The sequence below is a fragment of the Lissotriton helveticus genome, chromosome 7, assembly GCF_964261635.1.
Source record: "Lissotriton helveticus chromosome 7, aLisHel1.1, whole genome shotgun sequence".
Taxonomy (NCBI): domain Eukaryota; kingdom Metazoa; phylum Chordata; class Amphibia; order Caudata; family Salamandridae; genus Lissotriton; species Lissotriton helveticus.
In genome coordinates this window covers 325,213,728-325,239,363 of record NC_136068.1, presented here as the reverse complement: position 1 = coordinate 325,239,363, position 25,636 = coordinate 325,213,728, and the positions used below count along the sequence as shown (strand labels likewise).

Sequence of the window (25,636 nt, the reverse complement as noted above, 5' to 3'; positions counted from 1 at the left end):
CAAGGAGAATGCTGCCTTAAAAAGAAGCACCTCCCACTCCGAGCTACAAACAGTGTCCAGCGCGCCCAGTAAAGCTGTCAGCCGCGCTAATCCTATGGGCTTTCTCTTATCTTTATGATGGCTCTGAATACGGCGCCAACCCCTCAAAGCCTTACGCACCATAAAGGTATTAGTGGGATCACGCAAGCCCCTAGCTTGAGCGTAGAATGACACCGCTGCCCTATGTCTGTTTGCCGCTGCCACCGAGCGCCCTTCCTTATGCATCCATTCTAAATAGGCCGCAAAGCCATCCTCCTGCGCCCAAAGCACCTCCCATTGTTGCCCCAAGAAAGAACAGTAAGACAAAAACGCCCCTTCGTAAGCCGTCTTGGTCCTGGGGGCTAGGCTAGCGACCACGAGGTCCTGTAATCTGGGGCACCAATCTGCCAAAGTACTGCTGGGAAGTGCGCTGGCGAGGGGTCTGCTGTAGGAAGATGCTCCCTGAAAACCTGCATTTTGAAGCGAGAGAGGGAGTCAGCTGCATTGTTCAGAACACCAGGGACATGTTTGGCCCTAAAAACGACATTCCATTTAAGGCACTGCAAGACAATTTCTTTGATCAGACGAAGTATGAAAGGACACCGTGCTCCCTGCTGGTTTATACATTCCACTACCGTCATGTTGTCTGACCAAAACACCACTGATTGATTACATAGGTGTTCGGGCCAGACCATCAATGCCACCCATATTGGGAAGATCTCCAGGAAGCCAATATTGGTGGTCAGACCCCATGTTCGCCATACCTCCGGCCACTGTTGAGCGACCCACCTGTTCCCTAGGATGGCGCCAAAGCCCACACTACCGGCCGCATCAGTCCACAGGCCCAACTCTGCTGATGTTGTGAGCGGGCCGGGCCAGACCACCCTGCCGTTAAAATCCTCCAGGAATGCCATCCATATAAGCATATCCTGGCAAATTTCAGACGATAGCCGAGTGCGGTGGTGCTTCTCCCTCAGCCCCTTCATTGCCTGAGCAATGGAGCGAGAGAAAGGGCGTGCCATGGGGATGATCCTTAGTGCGAAGTTCAATTGCCCTACCACCTCCTGTAGTTGCTGCAGGGTGACCTTATCTTTCTTTAGGCATAAATGTAGGGCTGTTTTGAATTTGTCCACCTTGTCCCTAGGCAATCTACAACATCCCTCCACTGAATCAATCTCAATGCCGAGGAATTCTAAGCAGGTGGTCGGGCCAACAGTCTTCCCGGGCGCAAGCGGGACACCAAAGGCCCGCATGAGCACGCAAAATTCCTGCAATGCCAGTGCACACTCCTGAGATCCCGCTGCCCCCAGGAAGAGGAAATTATCCAAATAATGCATGACCTGCTGATGGCCCGTCACTTGTCTCATGGCCCATTCAAGAAAAGAGCTAAACATCTCAAAGTAAGCACAAGATATAGAACAACCCATGGGCATGCATTTATCCATGTAGAACATATCCCCAAAGGTGAAGCCCAAGAGATGTTGATCCGCTGGGTGTACCGGGAGGAGGCGAAAGGCTGATTCTATGTCTGATTTCGCCATTAGCGCCCCGGGCCCCGTGGCCTGTAATAAGTTAACAGCCTGATCAAAAGAGGCGTACCTAACGCTACAGATACCCTCGTCAATGGCATCATTCAGTGACGCCCCCCTAGGTGCTGACAGGTTGTGGATCAATCTGAATTGCCCTTTCTCCTTTTTGGGGACAACCCCTAATGGGGAACACACAAAATTAGGTACCGGCACTTCAGTAAAAGGGCCTGCTATCCTGCCTAAAGATAGCTCCTTGTCAATTTTGGCGGCCACCACAGCTGGATTGTGTTTTACCGACAACTGGTTTTTACAGTGCGCGCTGCCTGTGTATCCCCCTGCCGGGATCCTAAAGCCTTTAGAAAAACCTTCTTGGAGTAGGGTGGCCGATGTGTGGTCCGGGTATCTGTTCAACCATGGAATCATTGCCACCACATCCACTGGAATGGGGGGGCCTAACCTGTTTGTCTTACAATGGCTTTCCCCTACCCCTCTGTCCCGTGTTCCCCTGCTTGGACCTACAGGCAGTTTCTGGATGAGAGGGGTGACCACAGGAGGAACATGCATGTCTAAACTTACACGCGCCCCTTGTGCAGGTGCGCCTATTAAAATCCCAGCACACCCCTTTTTTCTCTGCCCCATTGGCCCTAAACTTCCCAGGCACCTCACTCGTTTGGGGGGACCGAAAGGGCTGTTGAGGTCTAGCAGAGAACACCTTGACTGAACCGGAGAACTGAGGGGGGGGTGCATTATCCGAGAACTGTTTATGCCAAGACATGGAGTCCACCGTGTCCCATGCCAATGTTCTATTAAATTCCAATGCTTTTCTGAAATTCAGATCATACCCTTTCCATGCCTCCCCAGAATACTGTTCACTCCACCCCACAATCCTGCTCGAGTAGCATGCCAATGGCGCCTGTAAATCTGGAGGTCGCTCAGCTTTAATAGCAGTGAATACAGCCCAAGCCTTCATCCAGTTGATCAGAGTTTCCTCAACCCTAAATCTAGCACACTGCACCCTCCATTCGCTTGGGAGCATCCACTCCTTCAGTGTTTTCGCATGCTCCATTTCCCTATTATCTAACAGCAAAGAATAAATATATATATATTTATCTGCCCAAACCATCTCCTTCACAGCTAACGACACATGTTGAGCCAAATTCTCACTCCTGGAAGGTAGAACACCGTCCCCCAAGAGCGGCAATGCCACTTCCTTACCAAGTGCGGGCACCGGGGCCGGCTGCCCATTAGCTCCGTCCGGCTGGGGAAGACTTGGACCTGCAAGGGGAGAAGATACTGGCAATGCAACACTGTCGGCGACCGCTGCCGATTTGATTTTTTCCACAAACCTCGCCGCCTCTGCTGCATGATCTGCAGAATTTGGGAAAGCTCCCCCTTTTTGGAGCCAAGGCATCAAGGCCGTTATCTGGGACAACAATTCAGGGGGCATTGAATCTAAATTCCCACCCGGGACAACAGGTACCACTGGGGTTATGCCCAGTGGTACCGGCGCAGTAGGCAGGGCGGGTGACGAGTGTGGCAAGCCTGTAGCCGGGATTGTGGGCACCGGTGGGGGGGTAGACCCTGTGTCTCCTGGCGGTACCACCGGCACTGGCACTACGGGGGCTGGGGGTATGGGCAAAGGTATAAACGGGGGTGGGATGACCGCCAGCGGCACGGTAGGTACCGGCTCTACTGGCCCTGGGGCGGGTGCAGCATACCTGGGTCTCTTGGACTTCGACTTCCTAGGTGGGGTAACAAAAAACCCCCTTGGCAATGGCGCCGCCCTCTGGCGGACAGGCCTACCCGATGGGCCAGGGGCATCACCGTGCCTCTCATTCAACCGTGCTTCCAGCTCATCTACTTTTCCTAGCCGCTGCTTAATTTCACCCATCTCACGCATCATGGCCCGCATCATAGCCTCCATGTTGGACCCACTTTTTCCACCCCGCGGACCTGGCATGATACCACCCCAAAAAACTGCAGCCTACTCTCTTAATATCACAACAGGCGAACTTTGTGTACCTTTCAGATGGAGGGTCACCAGGGGGCTTTCAGCACCATGCAACGGCGACCGCAACACTAGCGGCTTGTCCGCTTATGTAAGGGGTGAGTAAACCTAATGTAGACCCACCCGGCGGCCACCAGGAGCGATGAATGCCAGCCCCCCGTACCCCTCTTACCGATCAGTCCTGCGCACTTGCTGGCGATCTCCTTCTGTAACGACGCTCCACACCAGGGTGCTGTCTGACCTTACGACCCCGCGCCTCTCGAGATGAGAATCTGTACGAAAATAGCGACGTTAGATGCCTGGAATAGAAAGATTTATTAACACCGTGCGATAACAGCAGGATCAAACTTTAGGACAGACCAATTTATAAAACAGTGGAGGCTTGAACCCCTGGCGATGTGCGCCTCCCCCACCACCAGAATTATGTTATGTCTGCAGATAATAACGTAACATTCGTCCCACGCCTGCAAAAAGGACTGGAAGGATCTTTGAAATAACTTCCTACCCTCAATTGGATGTAATACAGTTTTAGATTAGTAAGTGCAAAACACTCATAAACACCAGTTACTGACTAATACTTGTTTTTCCCTCCAAAAAAACAATCCAGCAAAACAGTCCTCCAATTATCAATATGTAATCCTAAGGGTCTCCCATCCAGGTGCTGCCCTGGTCGACCCTGCTTCACTTCCCTGCACAGTATCCTCAATGAAACTGCCCTGTGGCCACAAGTAAACAAAACGTGCTAAAATGCCGTTCAAATAGAGTGAACACGATGATAGACAGTTCTTAAATGAGCCTCATTGCCCAGCGCTTCTAACAGTGATCCACTTTGTAAAGCGCATAATCACCCGTAAGGGACACGATTTGTGGCGCCCTTCTGTGCACCGGAGTATCCCTCTGCCCTTTGCTCGTTATATACCAGCCGGCCCGCTGCTCTTCCCTGTCCCCCGCGCCAACAAATACCTCACGCGGACGCCGTGCACACGCGCCGCTTTTGTATTACACTCCCAGGACTGGGCGAAAGCCTCCGCTACCGCCGCCTTTGTTGCCGCCTCCTGTAGTCGCTTCGCGTCCCTCGGCGACGGCAGTCCCACGTTATTCCTTGATGCGGCTGGCGGCTGGCTCCACGCGGAAATCCCTAAAAAAATTCCCTGGAAAAGAAATCGACAAATATAAACTGTCACCTCGCGTCCCTGGCCGACGATCAGCTTGGCAATCCCTCCACGCGGCTGATCCTGGCAATCCCCCCGACGGCTGGCTCCACGGAACCGCTTCGCTACTCCTGAAAGATAAAGCGGGAAAATTAACAAAAACAAAGAAGCCCCGAGCGTGGGGCACACCGTAATGCGGGGGAGCGTCCAGGGACAAGGGGGTCTCCTGGGCGCTCCCCGCCTCTTTATTCCCGAGGGGCCAGGCGGGGGGGCACGCCCCCCGGCCCGCCCCTCCTGTAGCCCGCCCCCCCTGACCCGGACCTTCTACCTTGTATCCGGGTCAGGGAGGCCGCCGGCCAATCGGTGGTGGGTCGCGCCCCCAGGGCCCGCCCCCACCACCGAGAGACACACTGGAGTAAGGGGGGGCGAAGGTCGCCGCGCCGCCATGCGTGCGGGGGGGCCGAGGGCCCCCCCTTTTCATATGCTGCAGTCTGATAATACTACGCAATCAAGTCCAGAGAGGATCTCTCATGTCGCCATGTGTTCAATTGTAGATATAGGGTGGAACAGCAGAAAAATGAAAACAATATCTCCTCTTCCTACAAGCAGCCAATATTAGCAGCCGGAAGGACTTGCCCTTGTGGGCATTTCCCTGTCTGTGATCTTTCGGCTGAAGCAGAGGCCCTCACTCTTGTGGGCCACATCATCTCAGCCACATTGATACCAGGGTTGCTGCTTCCACTAATTTTCAGAAGCCCTTCACGACTGTCGTATTTAGACCGGCACCATCACAATTCAATACTGCAACAAATATGAAACAACACTAAAGAAGCATATCACTCAAGACATATGACTACAGAAATGGCTTAAGTTCAGTGAATAGTTGGGAAACGCAAGATTCTGTGGCATCACTACATGGAAATCGAGGATCATGGAACTAAAAATGCATTTGAAGAAATAGATTTTTTTTTCCACGGGTTTTCGGTGGGCTAGGTTAGGGTAAGTGTGGGATACCTAGATAAATGCAATTGAGCTGCACAGTCTACGTCCGCCGGAGGATTTGCAAGTGGCATGCTTATGGGTAGGGTGACCAGGCGTCCCGGATTTGACCGGACAGTCCCGGTGTTCGGCAACTGTCCTGGCAGATTTCAGGAAATTAAGCTCATATCCCGTTTTTTTTAGACGGTCGGTTGAAAAGGGCGAGAGTTTTTTTTGTTTATGTTTTGCAAAGCGGGGATAGTTAGCAGCTTTTATAGGAAAGCAATTTAATTAACAGGCATGCAACTGGGTTTAAAAATGGCATTTCATGTATTTTCTTACTGCCTTTTCTGTAATTATCTGCTAAGGAGCACTGTCATTCTGTGCACTGCGTTAAAGTAAAATGGTAATCTTCCTTCTACTTTTGGGAAATGTCCCGGTTTTTTGCTTTAAAATTCTGGTCACCCTACTTATAGGTAGCACGGGGAGCTAGCTTTTTCTTGGAGGTGTCAACATGCTTCAATGACAGATGGGTTTAAAATAAACTTAAGCATAATTGCTATTTTTATAAACATTCTCGCACACAATACAGCAAGTCTTATTAGTTATTCATTCTCAGTTTCACTTGAAATACCTCCAGGAATTGATCACAGCAAACCAAGTTAATTTGACATCACTTTTTGTCAAGTATTTATAACTATAAATCTCATTGTTACTATCTGAACCCTCGTCCTGCCACCAGCATGTTTCACAACACAAGCGTTAGGGCTCAGTGACTTCCTCTGGCGTGGAATGGGCATCTTGAATATAGCAGTTCACTTCATTCCCAGCATTTTCATAAAAATATATAAAAATCCTGAAATCATGCTTAAATCACCCTGTCCGAGAGGAAACGTGCCATCACGCGTTGTCATGACATATATTATAACAGATACATTCACTCAGTGCAGATAGCCCCAACAAACCGCAACATACAGAATCCTACAATAGCAACAGCGTGTCGTGTGTGTATATATATATATATATATATATATATATATATTTTCTCATATATATTCTCTCCAGCACACCTCCTGATAAGGACGAGGCTCGGACACCCGGGTTGACTTGCAAGTAAAATTTTTTAGGCAAGCAGAAAAACGACGCGTTTCGCCATTACGGCTTGCTCACGCTCACCAAACATTTCTTTACCGGTACTGGTGGAGGAATATATATATATATTATGCACTCTCTCACGAGCTTGAACAAATAAAGAAACTTAACATCTGGTCCTGTGGTCTGTCTCGTGCGTTTTCGATGACGAGAGGAGCTTTTCGTGGATACATATATATATATATATATATATATATATATATATATATATATATATATATATATATATATATATATATATATATATATATATATATATATATATATATATATTGATGCCTTTTATTGATATCCATTGAACATGCTTACAAACCCTACTGAGTTTAGCGGTAGTATAGTGCATTTTCGGCATTCCTACCCTTCTTTTGATTTGAACTAGATGAACTATCGCTTTTCATCAGCAGAATGATTGCTCTGCTCTTCTGACCCCCTGCAGTCATCAGATAGAGCAATAAGCAATTTCTGTCTATTTCAGAAGCACTCAGAAATGTACTATCTGGTAGATTGGAATCAAGGCCGATGCAGGGGTACACCTTTCTAATGCCAATGTTAGAAACCCTATTACTGCCTCCATGAAAAAATACGTTTCTTTCTGTACTCTTAAGGCAGAAATTTAGGGGTAACCTCAGTCCTGGTTTGTGTGCCTAATAGTGCTCGGAGCAGACCAGAGCTTTTCACCCATTCAGCAAATGTGATTGCAGAATTGGACCTATCTAATGTCATCACCTATAAAATGTGAAATTATATACTAATTTGGGATCTTTAAATGGGTAGGGGAAAAAGAGAACATGAAGTGACTGAAATGACAGAATGGAACCAGCGGGTTGTGAGCGAGATAAATGAGAAAAGAAGCTAGGAAAAAGAAGGACTGATCAGTACTAACTGTTATTTGAAAATTAATACTACACAAGGGTATTGAAGGAGATTAATCAGGGGAGTTAGAAATTAGAATTTTCTCCAGAATGTTTGCAAAGTTCGACAACTTTAATAGGCTTTGCCTACCATCAAAAAAGAATCCCCACAAAATAATGCATCTACAGAAGAATTTTTCTGAAATTTCGAGAAAATTCTACTTCTATAAGTAGATTTGTGGGGGCTAGGATACCTGTGAAGTCCATTTTCGCATTTCTTACAACTTCCCAACAATGCTTGCTGTAGTGCGGCATGACTAGTCCCACACTGAGTGCCAAACTTGGAGTGGTTTAGGGAGAGGGCGCTAGTCACAGGAGATGAGCAGCCTACAGAAATCTTTTTGTGCCGAGCATTTTCAGGAGATACTAATGTCAAGATCATTTTAGCGGTTAATGCACATGATGGCTAGAGCTGTAGTTTATCGTGTCACGGGTTTTGACTCATCATAAGGTGGCATAGAGGGTTAATGTGCCTGTGGCTAAGCACGTTGAGTAACATGCAGATCACAGATTTGCCTTTTATGTAGCTAACTTAGAGGGTTACTAATTTTATTATAGAGATCCTTTAGTTACTTCAAATTCATAAGTTATAGTACTTCTAATAGATCACAGTGAGCTATGAACTAGCATCAATGAGCTGCACGCAAATTGCAAGGCGCAGGTTTAGACCGTTATTGTTTTTTAAAATTCTTTTGCTATTCTAAAGTTGCAAACAGGTGTTTTAGTAGCGATAAATTCTTATTAGCACAGAAGAACTCTGCCACTGTGTTATGTTTGAAATCTTGAGTTTGTGGGAGAGATTTACTAACATTTTATACCAGGCTTGTGCCACAAATGCCAACCGGGCGCAAAGTGTTGTTTTGAGATTTACTTTCCAGAAGAGATCCTGATTTGCATAGACAATGAGCCATAAAGTAACTCAAAGTAACTATGTCTATTTTGCATTAAGGGGGGGTATACCAAGGTTGATACTTGAGTGTTGCCATGCAACCACGTATGGATGTTGCTGCTAATCCCCTACTACTAACATTCATAGAAAGGGATGTGTGTTAAAAAATGACACCTCCTCAAGACAGGCGTAACATTAGAGAAAGGGTTTATTTTCTCAAAATGTTTCCAACTTGGCATATGTGCTGCACTGTACAGCACACACACAAAGTGGGAATAGTGTAAGACCTTTCCAAAGCGTAAATTTGTATACTGGAAGTGTATTTTCCCAACACAAAACATATGCTTGATAGCACACAACACACCATTGCACTATAGCATGGGTGTGGTAATTGGTGGGAGGCGGTCTAAAATTTGTCATGACTAGGGCAGAGAGCAACAGAGCCATTTCTTAGTAGATACGGCGCTGCTATGCATTTTCACTTTCACACGTTGCATGAAAACTTAGTAAATTTTCTCCTTCATTTCTCTAGACCAAGCACTCACAACTTACAGGATCTAATTTGTGAGAGGCTTGTGCCACTGGAGCGTCACTTTTTTTTATGCTCTAGTGATGTAAGCCTCTCAATCATATATGAGGCGAAGCAAACCCTCCCTGGGTGGTGTTGCATGGCCTCATATAAATTGAGTAAGACAAAGCAGCCCAAGTCACTGTGTTGCCTTACTCCACATCAAGGAGGTGTTCCATGGGGATTATAGGGGGTGTTCCCACGCATTACTCATGGATTTTGGCACTGCCCCAGATGTACTTAATCACATAAACCTAGGGCGCCCCAAAGTCTCACAACTCCGCAGAGTAAACATAACAAGGAGAATCATTTTTATTTCTCTTCATTTTTTCCTCCTTCCATGTGTGTTGAAGCATACATGGAAATAGGAAAACGCCTCTTGGCAGGGCTTTAAGTGGGATGAAAAAACTAGGGGGTATCTCAAAGAGGCGTGGCCAATATAATTAAGGGTGTGGCTTACAAACACATATGCTAAAAATCTGTGCTTAGCTTAGTGTTCCGCCTGACTTGTATTTTGCTGTTTCTGGCATTGCATCTTGATATATGCTACAAGTAACATCATACCTAGTCAGGACTATTGGCTTTGTCAATGGTTGTTAGTTGCATAAAATAAAAAACCATCAGCAACTATGGCTTGAATATAATATTGAAAAATCTTCTACTTAAAGCCCTGGTGACACCATGACATGTTGCTGCTTCTGAGTTTCAAAAAGAGAAGGGAAATCCAGATAGAAAATGACTCTCTTTAGAGGATTTCACTTCCCCTTCAATGCTCACCTGCCAGGACTTCATGCCGGAACTTCTCCACTAGTGATAAGTGAGGTTTTTACAGAGGGGTACCCTAGGTACCCCCTCGACCACCAACTGTAGGCTGTTGAGGCAAGGGTGTCCTGCTTGGGCCCCCCATAGTTGCTTTCCAATGGTCTTTCCATGTCGGAAAGGCTGGCATGGAAAGGCTGTCGGAAGCCGACATGGTAATCCCCACGGTGCAAACGCCGTCCATAGGGGATTATGTTGTGGTTCCAACCGAGAGAAATACTCAGAGAGCAAGTCAGAACTGAGTCGAAAAGACCAGTCAGTTTACGTTCCGACCGCTGACATCGCAATCGGGCGGTTGGACTGCAAAACGACTGAGTCAGTCGGAAAGTCTCTGACGCGGTCGGAAAGCATCCAACTAGTGGTCGGAGGGTTTCCAACCTCCATCATAATCGGCCCCAAAGTGACTCCTGCACCTTGTAGTCCTCATTGTCTTATTTTACATTTCTTTTACATTGATTTACACACTTGAATGATTCATTATGTCTGTATACTGTGTGTTTGTTGTGATATTAAGTGCTTTCACAACCACATGCTGAGTACTCCCCTCCCCATGACTTTTAAATGTCTCAAAAAGTCACTTCCATATTGCCAAATTGAAGTTTGTTGATCATTCCTAAGTGAATGACAATTTCAACGAGGTAGGTGCCATTTTGGAATTAATGTTAAAAAAACTTAGAGCAGAGAAAATCAAGGACTTTGAAAGTATTAGTTTTAACTTTTCAATTTACATTGCAGAGATGAATTGCTTAAAACTGTGAGTTTAAACTAGCTTCATGTTCTGATTAATCACTTTGCTATGGTTCAGAGTCAGTCGTCAGTAGTGATTTATTTCAGCATAAAACAATCATAAATTACACAACAAATCAGAGTAACATCAAGACATTTTCCCAAGTACAAATTGAGAGCAACATAGCTATCATTTGCATATATAGTCATGGAACTCCTCTGTGACTTCCAGTATCCTTGCAATGTAGAACAGGAGGTACATCAGTCATTTTGTGGCTTAGATTGGAATTCTGTGAAGCACATTATTCTATACAGATGCACAAAGTAGATTACTAAAAGGAGTCCTGACCCTTGACATTCAGAAGTTCTGGATATGCACTTATACTTGAACATGCACAGAGTAGAAAGATTGGTTTTCAATTTCTTTGAACTATTTTTTTCATGTTATTGCCTACGGTACACGGTGCCTAGTTCAAAGGTTTTATTTCATGAATAACTGTACTCCTGTATTAGAAGTGAATTATACATGAATACCTAGGCCTGATCCACAAAGTACTTTCTATGAGATGCTGTTTCTTATTCAATAGAATGTGCATGGAAAAAGGTTTTGTGGATTCAAGAATAAACAGGTCTTACTCTTGAAAATCCACTAACAGCTCATATCCTTTCCTTGAGTGCATGCAAACATTCACAGAAACGTGTTTGTACATTTGGGTGTTATTTCACATCGAGGGCAGAAGTAAGGCGATAGTACTCAGAGAAATAGATTTTTGAAACTTGCCCAAAAATTGCCAGATATTTACACAATCAGACCCCAGGAAGATCTCATTAAATTTGAAACTCTGGACTACTGGCTGTGTGCCATAGCGTGGGAAACTCATGACTCGTGTTCCTAAACTCCTTACTAAAATCCATTAGTTTTAGACCACGATTTCAGGTGACATTCTTCTATTCCAGTCCCCCAGTTTACAGCTGATCAAATTGCTGAATTATGAAGAGCGGAAATAAGGGGTCTGGAGCGCTGCTGCAAACATTTCTGTGAGCTGCTCTAATAAGTCAAAAGACTGTACATTTTACCCACCCTGGAATCACCAATAACTGCACCATATGTAATTCTGAGTGCAGAATTGCCGCAGCAGTATTATTCCCTTACACCTGAAAAATGGGCCTTAGAACGAACGTGGTAAAAGAAGTTGTGGTGCTGTTGCTGTAGTTTCTGTTTGGCTTGTAGACTTCCGCTTGGGTAGCTAGGATTCGACAATTCATCTCAAACGGAGAAATAATAAACATTTCATGTCCTTAATCACTGTTATTGATTGCCGTGCAGCGTTTCATCGGCCAGTTGTTGAACTGGGTCTTTCTACAAGTTAGTAAGCACTCACCTCACACGGAGACCCCTGTTCTAGCTGCTAATGTGCTCATGCAATAGGAAAATAGGTTACTGAAATATATCTGTTCTTACACTCGTCATCAAGTTCTGGTCAGAGAAATATCAAAGGATGATGCCGTCAGGCAGCAGTTCAGGCTGCTCTTTAGTCTGCCACCTGACTGTGAGGGAAGCTGACCTTGTTTCTCTATTGTCTGTGAGGTTTATTTGGGACAGGCTTGTTGTGTGTGTGGGTTCTCTGTGGGATGGGGATGTGTGTGAGCGTTTGCGTGCATAGACTCACCTGTATACACGTGAAAGGGCCTCCAATCACTAGAATGCTTCACCTGCTCTGCGCGTGCAATGGATGCTTACACTGCTTCTACTCACTGTTCCTTTGTACCTGCAATGTTCCTTCTGCATTGTGTAATTAGGTGCATGGGAAGCCTTTGCCCTGAACGCGTTGTGCTGAATTAGTGGAAATGTTAACCCTGGTTTTCATTATGACCAAACAACGTCTAGCAGCCCTGACTGGGCACAGATCGGGTTCGACAAAAATTGTATTGTTTTATTTTATGTGCATGTTCAGAAAGTCTGACTAATGTGTGCTTATTTCTTCTTTTTAGGAAACCAAAATTAACTGTGTTCGCCTGGCAACAAAAGGTAGGTCCTGCTCCCTCAGAGTGAGATTCCCACGCTCTCCTGCCAATGGTGGTGGTTGCAAGCAGGTGGCTGGGCCCTGTGCAAAATGCTCTATCTGGGATGGGAATATGAAAAGGTCCTATGCAGGACCCATGTTAACACCAGTCTAGTTCAGTCGCAGGCAGGCTGTGCTTTGTCAGACAGCTATCCAGCTCACACCTTTAATCTACATTCATTTCTTTAACAGAAATCACAGGAGTTGAGCATTCATATATGAGACTGAGACACACCACAAAGCCACCCTTAATGCCCTCTACCTACTGTCCCCATTTACTTGTGATTCATGCTATTCGTCTGAGGTCTAGCTCCCTTGTTACAGTCCTTCTAACCCTCTCTTCCATTGGCTATTGCTCCTCAGAATATCTTGCTGGGTCCCCAAAGGTTACATACAGGGCCAACATGAAGTCATATCTAAGAAAGGGGCAGAGGGTGGGGGAGCCAAAAAATTAAAGTAAGAGTGTGTGTGTGTGTGTGCGTGTAAGGTTTACCGCAAGTGAAGGTGCAGTCTATAGGGTGAGAGGCGATAACTCATCTCATGCCTAAGGATTATGACTGAGAAGGCAGAGTAGTGCACAATGCCCTTTTCTGCTATGCCAAACAAGCACCTGTTTAGAGGGCTTATATCATCTGCTGTAAACCCCCGACTCCCAGTGCCCCATCGCCATACAAGCAGCGCTAGTAAGCCGCACTTTCTTTCTTCATAACAAAAGATGGGTTTAAATCGGTTGTGTATTCTCCCTGAAAATGTGTAGTGTTAAAAAGTGTATAGAGAAAGTACACCCCCACTATATATATATAAATGCTTTATTTGTTGATTAATTAAAATCATTACAAAAACAAAAATACAGAACAAGCACAAAGTCTGATTGAACAAATATGAATACAATGCCAAAATATAACATGCCCGACATCGGATAACCGTTTTCCAGATTTGGAGGTAAAGTGCATAGGTACAGGTGATAGCAGCTTATAATTTCCAGTTAAAATATAACATGCCCGACATCAGATTGACCGTTTTCCAGTTTAGGAGGCAAAGTGCATAAGTGCATGTGATAGCAGCTTATAATTTCCAGTTCAAGTACAGTGAGCTCACATGATAAAAATTACAATTAAATTGCTAAATACAAGCAACCAATATGACTACATTTCTAAAATGACTATAACTATAGGCAACAGCGATACAATAGTAGCCCAACATCAATACTAAGGTGGCCTGTGCTTTCAGGAGCGACTAAAGAATACAATACATTTTCCACTGATGAAACTAAAGTGCTGCGTGCTGACAATAACATAGTTACTAATACATTTTAAAACTGATCTGTACATGATAGCACCATACTCAAATCTTTAAAATCATTGGGTCGATCATAACTACAAAAGTTATCAAACAACATTAAAATAACGCAAGATTTTAGAATAATTTAAAAGTACCTTAAAATTGCCCACATACCCCCTAAAAACAATAAAATCGTTACTTCGCACCCAGCAGATGTATCCATTACTTTAGGAATCAGCGTTACATCATTTCTTTTCAGCTTTAAAGATAAATTGTACAAATTGATGTGTATTATAGACATTGACGCCACTTAAGCAGGATATTAATGCAGATCTACAAGTTCTAACTCCTAATTCTTTAAAGATAGGTTTTAAAATTAGCCTCCTTTCCTGACACATTTTTGAACATAGTCTAACAATGTGCAGCAACGTTTCCTCAAAGAGCCCGCACAGCCTACAGGCGTTTGATGACCATTTATACTCCCACTTAGGGGTTCCATCTTTGGTTGGATAAATGCCGAACCTTAAGAGCATACATTTCTTTTTAAACAAGGGTTTTAAATGAAAAATTAAATATGGTTGAGCATACAATTTCTCAAAAGAATTTGCTATGGTCCAGAAGTGGGTTCTTTTTCTTAACTCATCTTTATCCATAATTTCTGACAGAAGAGCCACAGTTGTATTCAATATCTTTTTATATACCATGGTGCTCCTCACTTCATCGACCAGATTTGGGCATTCGAAACGTATAAGGCACTCAGATAGGTAATCCTGCCAACTCCTCGAACATTGGCCTTTCGAGATCTCGCACCAGCACAGACTTGCTAACGTGCCCTCCTCCGCTCGAGATAATACCAGTAACGTTTTTAAAAATGCTACTTGGCGGAACAAAACCTGGTTCCTTAAGCCATATTCCAGTCTTACATTGGCACGCGGGATCTGTCTGGGTATCCTAAAAACTGATTTATAAGACCTTATAACTATGTCCTTTAACATTTTTGCATCCTCCACTAAGTCACCTTCATTGCATTGCATGGTAATAATATTGCCTTCACTATATCAGTATATCCACTAAATCACAGGGTGATTATAACTAGATGACTAAAATAGTTAATGGGGTTAGATGGACTATGTGAAGATAAAAATAACAATAATATACTTACACTGTTAATATAGGTGTAGGTGTGATGTGCTGGATATGATATAAATATAGGCCGATTTTATGGACCACGATATTGTGTCATTAAGTCTGTTGCTAGAAATTAAGCCAATCAAGTGTAACTAAAAATCGAAAAGTATATGTTTAGCCATTACCTTCATTACACAAGTAGAATACTAGTACTGCGCTGGTGGATCCTAATTCTGCACATTTCTTTTTTGGCATAGTTTAAAATCATTGCATCTTTAAATAAGAATGTTCTGTAGGCTTGTATTTGCCAGTTTAATTTTTGTTTGAAAGTGACACTCTGTGTGCTTGCTTGCTGAACTGTTTATAAGAACATTAATACCCCAAACAGACCCAGGGCCGGCTTTAGGGCAGTGCGACTGGTGAGGCGGCACTGGGCGCTGACCTCTGGGGGGGGGCACTGTATTTAGCAATAACTTATGATTGGAGAAATGAGGGGCACATTTTCCCGATGGTAGTGAGAGAATCCAAGAAGGCGGTCATAGGGTGTTGGAGCGCCAAAAATGATTGTCCACCAAGTGCAACAGCACTAAAGGCGGCCCTGAGCAGACCAGAATGTGCTTTAGAATGAGGGGCTAATCAAAAGCTTCAAAAGTGCAGACAAATTAATCCCATTTAGCGTCCCTTCTTATCAATTCATGGAGATGCAAGTAAATCACAACAGAAGTAGGAATAGAAGGTAGGGTGTAAAACGCAAGTCATATACAAGCCTCATACACTGTGGAACCTAGATCCTAGGAGAAGCTATTCCAAATTGCTGGAACTGCTTGAAAAATGTACTGACCTCTACTGAAAATGGTTTGGAAGATCTTTGGTTGAAACATATCATGCCCAAAATTGTTGTGGTGTATCTTCAGGACCTCCAATTGAGATATATATAGATAACATTAATCAGACTGGAGAGTATGCAGTCAGTGGCTTACATCGTCATTTACATAGTTGTTATGGCTCTGGCCCTCGTGGAGCATCACAAGACTTTCCTGAAAAAGTAGTGAGAATTTTCAGGAGTACAGGCCTCACAAGAGTGATGGCAAAAATCTTGCAGGCCTTCCAGGTGCTACTCTGCGTACAGAATATGTATTTCTAGAGGAGGCTGGTGGTGCTATTTGCCCCAATATCCCATGTATTTCTCCACAGAAAGAGAGAATGAGAGAAAAAGAGAGAGAGAGAGAGAGAGAGAGAGAGAGAGAGAGAGAGAGAAAGAGAGACTGACACACACACACCATGAATGCCTCCTTGCAGAGACCGTTAATACCTAATGTAAACTGTTTGTTGAGAGTCTGTGTACACTCTGAATGCTGTTTTCAGCTTTTATAGAGTCAGCAGTCTTCCAGGGATTTGAAGATAATTGTAGAGGCTATTTTGTGACAAAACATTTGAAATAAAAAATAAATACATATGTCAGTCAGTCAGTCATTCAAACATACCTTATTTCGCATTATTTTAACACATAATAAAGTACAGATATAAAACAAACTAAAAAGTAATTACCTCAATAAAATCTATATAAAACTTACACCATATAAAATAGGTCCATAAATTCATTACTTCATCAGTGTCAGATAAAACAATCCATTAAAAATGCAATCATAAAGTTAACGGTCTTCTGCAAGCCATTGCCCACAAATATGAAGCAAAAGAGTAACACATCTAGGGATCTGGGAGCTATTGTATAAAGTGCAGTGCAGGCGTATATTGAGGGAAATTATATTTTGTAACATGGGGACTAACAGAGCTTTCCTTTTGGGACCATAGAGTCTGCAAAAAAAGAGAATATGTATCGTTGTTTGAGGTGCTCTCCCATTACATGGGCAAGGAAGTAAATAGTTCACCGAATAAGTGTTAGCTGGGAAACTGAGCATTAACAGAATATAGTTAATCCTAAATCTGACCAAGATATATCTATGCTGTGGGTTCTGTACAAATGAGAGATATGAACATAATATAACTTTGGCCATGGGAAAAAGGTGATATGCAATTATAGTTGATTTATGTCTGTTTCTTTCCCACCTATCATTTGCAGCTTTTTCCAAGGACATCTGTTTTAGTTTTGCCTTTGGAAATGAGGTGCAACTCTGTGGGAACTCATATAGATATTGGAGACCTAAGTTAAACATAATGTTCTTCACATAGTTTAACCACAGGATCCTTTTGGTATAATCCAGTTTTAAACAATCCCTGAGGATCACCTGGTTAAGTTGTAAGGATTGACTTGACCAAATAAAAGCCATAGCAGGAGGGGGGCAGTCTAATTACATCCTTGAGATAGGGTAAAACCAGTTCTGCATGTGATAAATAATTTGCACAAATGCGCGGAAGCGAAAGCAATTTCTTACAAAGGGCGTCCTCAATGAGTTGGAGCAGAGCTGGGTCTACCGTACCCCAAATTGCTGCCCCATAGGTAACACTTGCCAGCAAAATTCGTGAATAAATGTGTATTATTTCTGGCAGAGGCTTGGGACCCAGTTGTGTAGAAAGATCAGCCAAAGCCTGTTAGACCTGGCACCATCGGTGTGGGTTTCCCCTGTATTTTTGCCTTTGCCTCCTGTCTTTTTGCTGTGTGTTGAACTCCGTTTTGCTGATGTAGATGCTCTGGGCATTTTACCACTGCTGTTCAGTGCCAAAGTGCAAGTGCTCCCTTTGTAAATTGTTGTAATGGATTGGTGATTACATGATTTGCATATTTGATTTACTAGTCAGTCCCTAGTCCAGTGCACTGTGTGTGCCCAGGGCCTGTAAATCAAATGCTGCTAGTGGGCTGCATCACTGATTGTGCCACCCACAGAAGAAGCCTGTAAATGTAAATCAGGCCTGCCATGGCAAAGCCTGTATGCAGTCTGGTACTGCCATGTCGACCTGCCAAGTGCACCCACTTGCCAGGCTCTAACTTTCCCCTTGCGTACAAGCTAGTCACCCCTAAGGTAGTGAAATACTACCAATTTTGTTTTTCACTATTGCAAAGCTTCCTGTTTCCATAAGATAGAATGGGGAGTTTGTTTAAAACATCTTATAAACATAACTACCCCTGGGAACAAGGTAGGAAAATAAAGTTTAATATGACTGAACTCAGAATGTTAAAATGCATCTTTTAGTGAAGGTGATTTTTGCATTCTGTGTTTGAAAATACCACATTTAGAAAGTAGATATGTTCCCGCCTAGCCATCTAGTGTGTCTCTGCTAGGTTGTGCATTGACTATCTGGCTTTGGGATGACAGGGGCTGGGGAGGTGCAGTGGCTCCAGAGAGTCTGGATGAGCCAGGTCTGGGCTGAATAGACCTGGGCTGCATTTAGAGGAGGGGGAGGAGATTTCCTTTCACCTGAATGGGCCTGGTCTGACTTCCACAATTCTGTCTCAACCCCCTGCCAGGAAGCTGTACCAGAGAGGACAGAACTGGTTTTGACTGAGCACAGGACTTCTCTGCCACCAGAGAACAAATGATTTTGCTGTATAAAAAGAGGGGCCAAGACTCCAGACTTTTAGGTCACCTTTGGGAATCAAGAGGAACCTTTGCCAAGGAGAAGAGCTGGAGAAACTGAGGAGGAATACTGCCCCTGTGCTGTTTGCTGGGTGGGGTTGCCCTGCAGTGGCTACTTTCTGCCAAGGAAAGGGAAAAGGATTTTGCTGTTAGCTTTGTCCCCTACTCGAGGAAAATCTCCAAGGGCTGAAAGAAGAGGCTTGCCTCCTGTTCTGAAGCCTCAGGGACACAAATACTTCAACCCAGCTCCCCTGAACCTCCTTGCTGGGAGTTTTGACCTGCCAAGAGATGCCTGCAGCTGTTCTGGGCCACTGGAGGTTGTTCTGGTTGTTGGGAGTTGGAAAAGCAATGCAATAACAAGAAGTGTGACACATCTCTGCCTATTTCCGTCTCATCACTGAAGAAACCGACGCAGCACCTGCCCGCAACTCGAGAAATCGTTGCTCGCCACAACGAGTGCACTGGTGTCCTAAGTCTGAGATCACCGCACCAATTCTGACACAAGCCCTTCTGTGCAGCTGCAAGCATCCACGCATAATCCTGGATCGTTGCATTGCATCAAGGTGCCAGGTCTGTCACATCAGTTTGGGATGAAGTAAGAAGCCGGCGTATCATCTCCCCTGTGCAGCAGTAAATAGCCAATGCATCACCTCCCTCTGAACAAGGAACCGACGCATCACCTTCCTGAGTATAAGGAACCGACACATCACCTTCCCTGCAGTCCGTTTTGTTTGTGTGCGCAACACATCCAAGGTAGTTTGTGTGAAAAGTGTTGTATCTGCAATTTGCTTTCAACAGAACTATTTCTACCATTTCAAAGTCGTATGTTTATTACTGTATTGTGGATTTTTGTCATTTTGGTCTTGCTTGGTTTAGATAAAGATTACTTTATTTTTCTAAATTGGTGTGGTGTCCATTTTTATAGTGTTTTCACTGTAATACTGTATGGGTTTGAAAATGCTTTACGCACTGCCTCTGAGATAAGTCTGTCTGCTTGTGCCAAGCTACCAAAGGGGTGAGCAGGGTTTATTTTAGAAGTGCATCCCCATTACTCTGAGTCGAAGAACGGGTGCCTATTCGGACGTAGGTACCTACCTCTGCTAACTAGAGACCCCCAAATCTAACAAAACCCTATTCCCATTTTTCAAGAAAGCCTTTCTACTTAGAAGCATCTTTTTACAAGATAACTTACTATCAAATGTTACTCCCAGATAGGCAGATGAAGCAACCACCTCCACCTTCTGGACCTATACATGAAAATTAAGATTTTTTAGGACAAGCACTGGCAATTAAAACAAACGATTTCAAAACATTTATACTCAGGTCTACGCTAGCCATATAACTTGAACATACAAATATGAGCTCTCAAATGTTTAAAAGATAGTCATGTATACGTTAATATCATAGTAATAGTCCACTTTAATCCAAGTTAAAGTGGACTATTACTACGATATTAATGTATGCATGACTATCTTTTAAACATTTGAGTGCTCAGATTTCTATATTCAAATTTCTTGCTCTTATTTTGGATGGCATTGTAGGGTTGTGGATGGTTACCAACTCTCTTTTCCTAAAAGGACCTCTCATATTTTGTATTTGCTGTTTACTTCCCCTTAAATAAGATTGCAGTGCGCCCACTTTTTGCTTTATACCTGGTTACCATTTTTTTCTACACAGCCATATAACTTGAATAATCCTGTATGAGTTTCTGTAGCGCCATCAGGGTTCTGGCCAGTAACACTGTGTCATCCACATTTAGAAGTATAGGTAAGGGGATGATTCCACATAGAGAATTTCCTTCTTGGAGTGGCCCAGAATTTCCTCTAGCCCGTTAGTGTACAGAGAAAACAGGAGTGGGGCTAGTACACAACCCTGTCTTACCCCCATCCCAATGTTGAACACCCTTGTTCATTCTTCACTCCTACCGTACCAAACAGATGCTGTCGTTCCCATGTACAGCTGTCTTATAAAGGCAATAGCAGGGGAGCCACGCCCATTTCTTCGATTATTACCCATAATTTACTATGCAATACACCATCAAAGGCGGATGATAAACCCATACAGGCTAAATGTAGTCGGCCATCCTTATCTAAGGTGTATTTAGAAATAATCATGGTCAAATTTAGACACTGATCACTCATGCCCTTTCCTTTTCTAAAACCATACTGAGCCGATGCTAATATATTTTTCTCTTGAGCCCAGTCCTCTATCCTGTTTAAATCACCCTCACAATTAATTTTGCAGTACTATCGATTAAAGAGCTAGGTCTATAATTTTTTGGCTCTGCCCTGTCACTTTTCTTATAAATAGGGACAATAACCGACTGCTACCAAGAACTGGGGGGAGCAATCTTAGATGCAACATTAAAAACACTGGTCAGTAAAGGGGCCCAGAACACTTTGGTTTCCAGAAAGATGTCAGCCGGGATGCAAACAGGACCAGGCACCTTCAATAGGGTGGTCTGGGCCAAAGCTAAATCGAATTCATCTACCTGGAAAATTAGATCTGATACTCGTTGAGACTTTGTGCATGGACCAGAGTTCCTATTTACAACATGGCTTTTAATTATCTTCTGGAATTGGGCTAACCAGCCTTCTTCATCAATGTGTGAAGCTAGGGTTGGAGCCCCCTCCTGCTTTAAATGGGGGGCCTTCAACACTGTCCAGAACTCATGCAAGTCTTTTCTAAGGAGGGCCAATCTCAGATCTTCCCACACCTTGGCGTTTAGTTCTCTTACTCTTCTCTCTCTGGCTCTCTTATAACTTCCTCTCAGGGAATATACACAGCCCTCTTCCCTCGGGGTTACTCGTAAGGCATTATGTAATCTGGAGGGAGCTATCAAGCAGTTGTGATCAAACCACGAGGTTTTGGTCTTAGCTTCCTTTTTGGGATAGCGTGTTATACATGTGTCATGTTTAAAAAGCCGAAGGCAATGCAATACTTTTGACCATGGACACTTGATGCTGAATCTAAACATCACAAGAAAACTGTGCAAGTATCATTAGGATATAAAATTATTTTACAGCAAATGCATCCCAAAGGGGATTTATGGTACTGAAAGGAACAAAGACTAATAAACTCCAGCCAGAGTGCTACTCGACTAGTTATGATGCCAATCAGCCTCACTCTCAAGAGTGTGTCCCTGTCTATACTATCTAGACTGTACTAGACAGGGTCGAATACTGGAGTGGTAAGGGAATGAAAAGATAGAGAGAGATAGAGAAAGAGAGAGAGAAATATAGAGAGGGAGAGAGAGAGAGACAGCATAGCCAACTCTTACTTGGTAAGACTCCCTCTAATGTTGCGTCTCTGGTCACAGTCCGGGTATTCACAAAGACTCTTAGGCGGTAATTTGGCTCACTAGTTGAAAAGGGTACATACGGTCTTTTAGCGAGAGTCAGAAATGCATGATGTTCCAAACAAACGTGATAACTTGTATTTCCTCCAACTTCTGAAAGGCAGGTCACGCTGAACCTAAGCCAGGAGTAAGCGGAGCAGGTAAACCTCAAACTCAGACAAGGAGTCGGGATACATTTGAATAGGAAAAGGGAGTAGGAGAAATACAGCCAGACAACATAGCCAAAGCAGAATCCAAAGAGCAGGGCCAGTATAACAGGGAAATAAGGGTAAGATGCGGGTACAGGTTACACGTCAATAAAACAATATAGCAAAAAACAATCTGAAGAGCAGGGTCAGGGTAAGTATGCGAAAGGTCAAGGAACCGGAGGGGAGGAAAGCCAAAACCAAGCAGAATCTAAAATGCTGAGTTAACGTAAACAAAAATATAGGTCAAGGGGAAAGAAAATGTTGAAAGCAAGAAAGGTTAGGAGAGGGAACAGTAGATGAACTAGCTGCAGTGAAGAGCCAATACCATACGAAGTAGTCAGGCATCTTCCAGAAGATTAAATACTGCGGCTGTGTTTTTTTTTGTGACCCAGATGTACCGCCCTCGACCCTGGTTGGCTAGCTATTCATGGTGTCCCAACTGCTCTTGGCTAGTATGCCCCACCCTTGAAGGAAATTATCTTACTGCTAGTATTGTAATCTTTCTTGAATTTCAGAACCCCTGGTGATTCCTGACAGAGTGTGAGGGAGAAAGAGAGTTGTTGGCCCTTTCCACCTTGAAATCATGAAAAGCTGAGAAAGTCCATTTACATATGATTAGTCAGTTGGTGACCATTGGCCTAAATATATTTTCCTACAGGTGCTTCAACCGTCTGAACTACATGAAAAGTCTCAAGGCCGATTTGTTACCGTAAAGGCTAGTTTTAGGTGCAGCATCTATTCACAAGTGTTACAGTGATTAGCACGGAACGTTATCCAAAAATGCTTCTTTTTTCCCCAGTCCCACTGTTTTTGAGCAATAGACTTGAGATATGATAATCAGGCAGCATGGTGCATTTTTAAAAACTTTTCATTTCACCTTAAATATTTTGGTGTACTTAGGAGTTTTGGGCCATGAAACATAGGCTTGGCTTTGACTGCTGTTCCTTTGGATCAGGGGACCCTTGTTATTAAATTAAGATGCCTCTCCGCTTCAGTGGATATGTGAAGAAACAGCATTTTTGCAAGATTACCCGTAAAGTTACAAATTGATCCCCAAGAGTCCATAAGGAGGAGGCTCTGAGTTCACGAAGGGGTCATATTAGCAGAAGATCTATTGTACCTGCCGAAATTCACACATTGTTATGAGTTATCGCTGTCACTAGCATGCGAAAAGAATGACCTCAGCACTTGTCTCCCTTACAAACTGCCCTCAGAGAAAGGAAATGTGCACTTTCACTCATCGGAGCAAATGTGGGTCTCACAGAGTTGATAAGTTGCAAGGGCGAAAGTCTGCGGTATTCTGAGCATACAGTCCTGTTGTCCTGGTGTTTCCCTTGCATTTAACATTTCAGCACAGAAGAAGAGGTGCTTAATCTAAAGAGATGCCGAAACTCTAGTTTTCGTCATCCTGAGGGAAACCTTTGTTGTGTCCTAAGCTTAGGAAGACTCACAATTGGTCTCTCCATGTTATAGTCCCAACACCTAGGCCCCTTGCACTCCTTTAACCCAGTTCTGGCTGGTGGCGGTAAATAGTTGTTTTTGGGATGCAGAAACGGCATAGGAATGACACCAACTCGCCTCCTCATAATAAATACATTTTCCTGAGGCAAACACACCAGGTCATGTTTTTAAGGAACTGGGATGGTCACAAGCACTCTGTCGATCCATACATGCTGTCATAATAATCCCCAACACTGGAAGTCGTGCGAATGGAACATTTGACACAATACCCTTTGGCAGACATGTTTTTATAATCATCTGTTGATAGCAAACAACAAATTCTATTTTAACGATGATTAGGAGGCTAGGCTAACCATAGACAGCCTCCCCCCACTTCTCCTTCCTCTCCGATCTCCTTGATCTGTTTCCTGTCGCAGAGGACTATACAAGGTTTCAGAGCAGTCCCCTTTCATGTTGTCATTTAGGCATCAGTTCCCAAGAGCTTCCCGAAGCAGTGAAAGATCTGCCCTTTTGAAGGAGGGGTGTAATCAAAGCTTTGTTAATTGTGAGTTCAAACTCTTCAGATGCCCTGGCACTGACTTTAGGTTTGCTGTTAGTTACCCAGCTGCTAAGGACTGGGACTATATGGTGAAGCAGGAGGTCAAAAAGCTAAAAGTCAGGGAAACCACTCTAAAGATGCCAGATCTAACACAGGCCCTTTGCAACAGCAAATTGATCTCTCCGTTCCTGATTCTTGTATTCAGGCTTAAAACTGGTACTCTAATGAGGTTAATCTTTTGCCCAACTAGTGTTGCGGTGTCTTAAATAATTAAATACTGAAATAATACTGCCACAGTATGTGCTTTACTAATTACCTTTTCTTATCACCTGATTTGGTCAACTCTGCCATATAATTCATCTCTCTATTGAAGAATAATTTCAGTGGCTCTAAATGTAGTGCTAAAACTAATGCACTGCCGAATCTCCGCAGGCATGCTCTGCAATTGTTGCTGAGCATTTTCACGTGAGCCCCCACCCAGCTATAGTAGTTCAATAGCCAGCAACATGTCAAGAAGCCCTCTCTCTCCCTAAACAATGTGCAGAGGAGGGCTGCCCATGAAAGATGTACACATGCACTTGAATTGAGGGATGATTGTGCCTTAGGTGAACATCCCCTCCCTAAACCAATATTTGCATTTACTTAGTTTATTCTTTTTTGTGGGACCCCCAAGTTTTCCCATCATGAACTTTCACTGACGTTGAGCTAACCATCATCCTAACAGGACCTGGGTGTAAGAAGAACTGATCCTGAGCCACAGTTTGGGTCTCCTATCCCGAGCCACAGTTTGGGTCTCCTGACCGTGGGGCAGACATCTGGCACCATGTTGGTATGATGCTATTTGGAGCCACATGAGTTGAAAAGGTCTTGTATGGCACTAGTGTATGGCTTTGTGCCACTGGGCGCACATAATTATTGCTCCAGTGAGTCACATAAGGAGTTTCAGTACATAGATCCAGCCCCACCCTCCTTTAAGATGTTGTTAACCCTGAATCTCCAGGATCCCCAAGTCACTAGATTTCCACTTTCCAAGGGTAACACAAACCTGACACTGAAATGAAAGATGAATATTATTTTCCAGTGTCATAACTCTTGTCAGTGAGCATAGAAATTGTTGAGTCAACCACAGTAGAATAATGTTCCTTCACCACGGGTTACGTATTTTGTATTACATTTATATAGTAGTTTCCTGTTTTTTCCAATCGATTAGTGACCACAGATTATTTAAAGAGTTGCAGTGCTTTTGCCCAATGATTAAAGTCCACTATGGTCTCTGCATTTTACAAACTGCTTGGCTTTTTCAAATAAAGAGTAATCACGACCCTTGTGAATGGTGT

The 25,636-nt window shown here is 43.8% G+C and overlaps 1 protein-coding gene across 1 annotated transcript in view; it reads left to right on the top strand.

Annotated features, from left to right (window-relative positions):
• PTPRT (protein tyrosine phosphatase receptor type T) overlaps positions 1-25,636 on the top strand; it is a 1,693,536-nt gene that overhangs the window by 1,263,943 nt on the left and 403,957 nt on the right. The window contains exon 13 of the mRNA XM_078652140.1: positions 12,742-12,778. Coding sequence (XP_078508266.1) covers positions 12,742-12,778 — 37 coding nt within the window. The remainder of the gene's footprint in view (positions 1-12,741; positions 12,779-25,636) is intronic.